This window comes from Chrysochloris asiatica, unplaced genomic scaffold (assembly GCF_000296735.1).
Source record: "Chrysochloris asiatica unplaced genomic scaffold, ChrAsi1.0 scaffold00424, whole genome shotgun sequence".
NCBI lineage: Eukaryota > Metazoa > Chordata > Mammalia > Afrosoricida > Chrysochloridae > Chrysochloris > Chrysochloris asiatica.
The window spans coordinates 47392-53803 of NW_006408942.1; the positions used below are offsets into that span (position 1 = coordinate 47392).

The 6412-nt window shown below is 49.1% G+C and overlaps 1 protein-coding gene across 1 annotated transcript in view; it reads right to left on the reverse strand.

The window, feature by feature from the left end:
- Positions 1-3348: 3348 nt before the first annotated feature.
- Positions 3349-6412, reverse strand: part of FAM173B (family with sequence similarity 173, member B) — a 19448-nt gene continuing 16384 nt past the window's right edge. Inside the window, exon 5 of the mRNA XM_006876898.1 lies at positions 3349-3546. Coding sequence (XP_006876960.1) covers positions 3349-3546 — 198 coding nt within the window. The remainder of the gene's footprint in view (positions 3547-6412) is intronic.

Here is a 6412-nt window from a genome sequence, read left to right on the forward strand (position 1 = left end):
TCACTATATATAAGTCAAATCAAGCTGATGGTAGTGGGCCTGTGTTTTCTGGGGTGTTAAGCTTTGTAGGAGTTTCATGGGACACCTTGGCCACTGAAGTTGACTTTGCATTTCACAGACAAATGGAGGACTGACTGAGAGGCCCTGGTGGGGAAATCTCAGTCTTTCAGGTTGTCTCCAGGATTTGACTGCAGTTAGCAAATCCTTCTACAACACCCCGCCCAGTGGCCACATGCAGACAGCTTCATTGAAACCACACTGGACACTGAATGAGCTTCGTTTCCATTGCCCTCCCCCGATCAGCCAGCCACACAGAACTAATCTCAGAGGTGTCAGGTGGAATAAAGCCCCTGAACCCCTGTGACCGACTGACTCATCCGGCACAGAGACTCCCCAGAGGGTCTAGAATGGAGACGCGCCCCTGAGGAGGAGGACCCCAGCACAGGGCAACATCGCCATTGCTCTGCCTCCTTCCTCTGCCGGCAACCCTCCAGATGTTTGAACTGCCTGCCAGCTTCCTCTGCTACTGCTCCCACCCACACAAACCTGGAGACCCCTCTGTTGTGCCCCAGACCCCGCCCCGCCTTTGTCAAGGCTGCTGCCTCGGCACCTTTCCCACGTCTTAAACCGTGTCACCTTGGGGACAAGCCACATCTGAGCTGGAAGGAGGGAAAGCAGGCTCCCTCCAGGCGGTCTGCAGTGTGGAGCTGGTCTCCCTGAGGCCCCTAGCCAGCTCCTGCCAGCATGAGGCTCATTGGACACCCTCCTGGAACACCCACTCCCTCCCTTCCTGAGGCAGAGGAAGACGTGGTGAAGGGGGACCATCTGAGGTGCTGGAGGAGAATTCACAGGCCTACTCCTGACCTGGCTGTCCTGCCTGCCCAGGGGCTGATGAAGGACTCATTTCTGAGGAGCTGTCTCCCTCGTGTCCCAGTGACTGTTCTCCTCGTGTCTGACTAACTGTCTCCCTCATGTCTGACTGTCTCCCTTGTGTCTGACTGTCTCCCTCATGTCTGAGGAGCCGTCTCCCTCGTGTCTGGGTGACAGTCTCCCTCGTGTCTCACTGACCATCTCCCTCATGTCTGAGTGACCATCTCCCTCGTGTCTGAGTGACCATCTCCCTTGTGTCTCACTGACCATCTCCTTCTTGTCTCACTGACCATCTCCCTTGTGTCTGCGTGACCATTTCCCTGTGTCTCACTGACCACCTCCCTCGTGAGTGACCGTCTGCCTTGTGTCTAAGTGACCATTTCCCTGTGTCTCACTGACCATCTCCCTCATGTCTGACTGACCATCTGCCTCGTGTCTGAATGACCATCTCCCTCGTGTCTGACCATCTCCCTTGTGTCTGAGTGACCATTCTCCTCGTGTCTGAGTGACCATCTCCCTCGTGTCTGAGGAGGAATCTTCCTCGGTTCCCACGTTCCTGTCTAAGCTAAGAAGTGTGCTTTTCTGTCTGGTGAGTCGCTTCAAGTCACGTCACATGCTGTCTTTGTGGTCTTGATTCTGCCCAATTGCCGATGTTGCTGAAGCCCTGTTTTAGCATCCAACACTCAAACATGAGGAGAATGGTCATTCAGCAATCTCACAGAAAACAGAACTTGGGCCTGCCTTCCTCACAATCAGTGCCATGGTTCAGTGCATTGCTGCTGCCACTGTATCAATCCATGTGGCCAGTGGTCTTCTTTATCGATGACTCGATATCCTCGAAGAACTGTCCTTCCACCAAACTGCACACCATGGGGAGAATCCATTCTCTAGGAGGTCAGGAGCTAACCAGGGGCTGCTGGGAAGGGAACTGGGATGGACCACAGCCCAGCCTTCGCCCTGCCTCCCAGAGCTGCTGTCATTTCTGCCAGAGAACATCTGCCTGTCCATCTGTCACCCCTTCTAGAAGATAAATTCCATGAGGGGAGGGCCTGGCATGTCCACCCACTGAGCTTCTTAGTTGATCTTCTAGTTGCCACTGACTCGGCTCCAACTCCTGGCGGCCCATGTGTGTCAGGGTAGAACTGTGCGCCACAGGGAGACCCGCAATGTTCGCCGAGTGCACGGGTGGGTCCACAGTCGCTTCCTGTTTCCATGGAAATGACCAGAATGATGCTATTGTGATCAGTTCAGGGGAAGATGTGTGTCGCTTACCATTATCAGTGCTCCGTGGGGATAGCCTGGTATTTCAGCTGGGACTGGAGGTCACCACTGTGATAAGCAGGGATTATTATTCGAGCCGCCACTCACTATTAATTGTCAGATATCTGAAATCTGTCTCCTCCCATCCCTTCACTTTTATCTAAATTAGCCAAGCCTCTTCTCATAAACAAGATAATATAGTAAGTAAATGGCTGCCTTCGAAAGATAAGAAGGAGCGAGTGGGAATAATCCACAGCTTCCGCGATGATAATTGTCCACTCAGGACCACAGACTGTGGGTGGTGCCTTCTACACCTTGGCCCCCAACCTGTTGGATGCCTCACTATCCTGACGACAAGACCTCTCAGGGGACCCAGCACAAATCCCAGTCACCAGGCTGAGGTCACCTGGGCGTGACTGTGTATTTCACTATGAAATCGCTCCTGGACCTTCTCGAACACCTCCACATCATCTTCACCTAACCACTGTCCTCAGAAATCAAACACGCTACCAACCGGAGGTGACACAACTACATCAAGATGTACACCACCAATTAAAATTGTGAAGGCCTCTGCCCACTCAGCTGCAAAATGTCAAAACCCAAACCCACTGCCAGCAGCTTGGTTCCAACTCCTAGTGACTCTTTAGGACTGAGTACAAGTGTCCCAAAGGGGTTCCAATGCTGTAAATCTTTAAGGGAACACACAGCCTCATCCTTCTACAGAACGGCTGGTGGATTCAACCCACTGACCTTTCTATTAACAACCCAATGCTTAACTCACTGTTCCTTGTCAGCTGGAAGATGCACCCCAATTCCAGAAATGCTAAAGCGTATACACACACATACACATATGTGCACATACATCTTAGATTTGATACAATTACATGTTATAAAACAAATTCTCCTCTAAATCCTCTGGAAAATTAATTTTTTCTTGAAATACAAAGAGAAATTTCAGAATGGAGACTTTATTTCTGTAGGAAATGGTAAGCATGTGCTACTGTGTATCGTCTTTGGAAAGCGGCCTTCATCTCCATGGTGTGAGGAGCTACTGAAGTTTCCCACGGCAGCATCCTGAGCTGCATGAAGAGTCACCATCTCTCCTCACTTCAGTCTGTTCAGGTGAATGGCTCTGCGCATCGCCCTTAGGAGTCAGGCGTCAAGGACGTGGTCTCAGACGCTGCAGATGAGAAGTCAGCACTTCAGGGAGCAGGCACTTCACCGAGGCTGACACGGCATGGCCACTGGGGATCCTCTCACACTTGCTCTAAACGTGCTCATGTCATATGCCCACACAGTGTCTGTCCCCTCTCCAGTGACGTGATCTGGGGTCCAGTGTGGGAAGGGGAAGCGGCAAGCAATGACTCTGGCATCATCCTGAAGTTCAAGCTCAAGCTTCTTCTCCAACTGCAGCATCTGTGGAGAGAAATGGTCACCACCACAGTGTGAAGTCTCCATGCTCCAAGAAGACATAACAATACTGAACACACATGTACCTAACAACAACACCCCAAACGACACGAGGTAGTAATGGACAGAACCACAGGGAGAAAAAGAGGAGTCCACTGTCATGGCGCGAGGCTTCAGTGCCCCATCCCTCGCTGACAGACCCACAAACAGGGAGGGCAGAGTGAACTGAACGGCATCATCACTCAGACCTAATTACATTTATGGGAGCATGGCGGCTCCAGAAGAGAGCAGCTGGCAGAAGACTGATGAAGACAGGTAAAGACAGGGGTTAAAGAGGACACGGGTAAATCGTGTTGTATACACAACCCTAGAACAACAGTATCTATGGGTAGACACATGGACAGACACACAGGCTGAACGAGAGGGAGAGTGGGAGGAGACCCACATATGTGTAAGGGTTTGAGAGAGCGTTTGTGAATACCTTTGACGCAAACACACCCATGAATGAATGTGGTGGAGCACACAGGGATGAAAACAAAGAAAACAGCTTAGATAGAAGCAAACATCTTACGGCAATGACTTCCTGGGTCTGGGGGTCCACCATAGTCTCAAGGGACATCATGGTCCATATCTGCATAACACTGTCCACAAAGACAATGCTCTCTAGCCTACTTTGGTGAGCACCGACTGGGATCTGAAAAGGTCCTGAGCCGCCATCTAAGGCATAGTAACTCTTGGTTTCTCTATGTGCAGAAGCCAGAAGAGTGGTGAAAACTGAAGATGCTTGGAATCAGCTAGCCCAGTGGACCAGTGGGGCAGGTGAACATCCATCTCCACGACTCTGAGACCAGAACTAGATACATGGTGCCCAACTACCACTACCAATGGCTCTGAAAGGAATCACATTAAAAAGTCCCAGATAAAGTAGAAGAAACTGTGGAACAAAACTCAAAAGTATTTAAAAACAAAAAACAAGCTTACAAGTCAGAAGGAGACGGAAGGAACCCGAGACCATGGACCTCAAGCACCCTTCAGGTCTGGAGCACAGCATACCCTCATGGCCCAGCTGTGAGCCAAGCAGGAGATAGGTATACAGAAGAACAAGACTAGTCAGGTGTGCTCACCACGGAACGGTCTAAAGGACAAAGTTGACAAGGGAAGGGAAGGAGGGTGGGATGTTAGCAGGAGCCCCAAGGAGGAAGCAAGCTCACTACTGCTGTCCGGAGAAGGCTGCAATCATTGAGATGAAATAAATACAGGGTTTGCTGGATGCAAAACTGATGATCAGATCTGTAAACCTTCACTCAATTCACAATTAAAAGCTTTTTTAAAAAAGATAAGCACTTGGCTACAAATCGCAAGGTTGGCAGCTCGGGTCCACCCGTTGCTCCGCAGGAGAATGATGAGGCTTTCTGCCCCTGCAAAGACTTTGAAAAGCCTGGGGAACTCCACACAGGGTTGCTACGAGTTGGCACCAACTCGACAGCACTGAACCCCAACAGCTGACGTTTGCAGCATAGTGTGTACTCCCCCCACGGCAAGGGGCTTCGCAAAGAGAGACCACACTGTGGGTCATAAACCATACCTCAGTGAACTTGAAAGAACAGAAATCATACAACATATGTATGCTGGCCATGACAGAATTAAACTAGAGAGCAGGCTGGAAAAACCTCCAAATATTTGGAGAATGTACCACACACTTGGGTCAAAGAAATCGCCAAAGAATTTTTAAGTATTATTAAGTAAAATAAGATGAATATGCATTGAATGTAAAACTGGTCATCTTCTCTGTAAACTTTCACTCAATTCACAATAAAACCATTTTTAAACAATGAACATACAATGTATTAAAACTTGTAAGATGCTACCAAAGCTGTGCTTACAGGGAAATCTATAGCACTAAATGAATATATTAGAAAAGATGAGATCTAAGCTCAGTAATCTAAACTTCTATCTTGGTGGTGGTGGTAAGTGCCTTGGAGTCGGTTCTGACTCATAGCGACCCTGTGTAGGGTTTCCCAGGAGCAGCTGGTGGGCTTCACTGCTGACCTTATGGTTAGCAGTACAGTGGGTTCTGACTCACAGTGACCCAATATAGGGTTTCCAAGGAGCGGTTGATGAGTTTGAACACCCAACCTTGTGGTTCAAACTGACCTTGCAGTCCGGCACGTATCCTACAGCGTCACAACAGAAATCTATCTTACCGAACTCAAAAAAATAACAGAAAATTGAATCCATAATATGTCAAACAAAAGAGGTGATCCAACTTAGAGCAGACATCTGTAAAACTGAAGCAGGCAATAATAAGAAAATTTAAAATCAGTGAATTCAGAAGCTGGGTCTTTGAAAAGATCAATACAATTGCTAAACTTCTAGGCAGACGACCACCATTCATCTGTCAGTTTGTCGTGCTGCGTGTTGCTGGAAGCGACAGCTGTGGTGGACAGGTGTCACCAGGTTCCAGACTATGACAGATTCATTAGGAGGGCCATTCTGAAAGGTTAGCCACTCAGAACCTTACGAACAGCAGCGGAACACTTCAGATCTAGTACCGGAAGATGGTCCCTCAGGTTGGATGGCACCCAAAGTGCACTGGGGACGAGCTGTCTCCTCAGAGCTGACTCGACCTTCATGATGTGAATGGAGCAAAGCTTTCAGGACCTTCATTTGCTGACGGGGCACTAAATAATGATTTAAGTGAAGATAGACCTAAAAGTGAAATTACGTGTCTAACTGACACAAACTACGCATCAGGTCCTGGTGTGGCGCTGTGAGTTAATGCGCCAGACTGCAAAGCCGTTTGAACTGCAAGGTTGGCAGTTCAAGCTCACCAGCTGCTCCTCAGAAACCCTATACAGGGTCGCTATGGGTC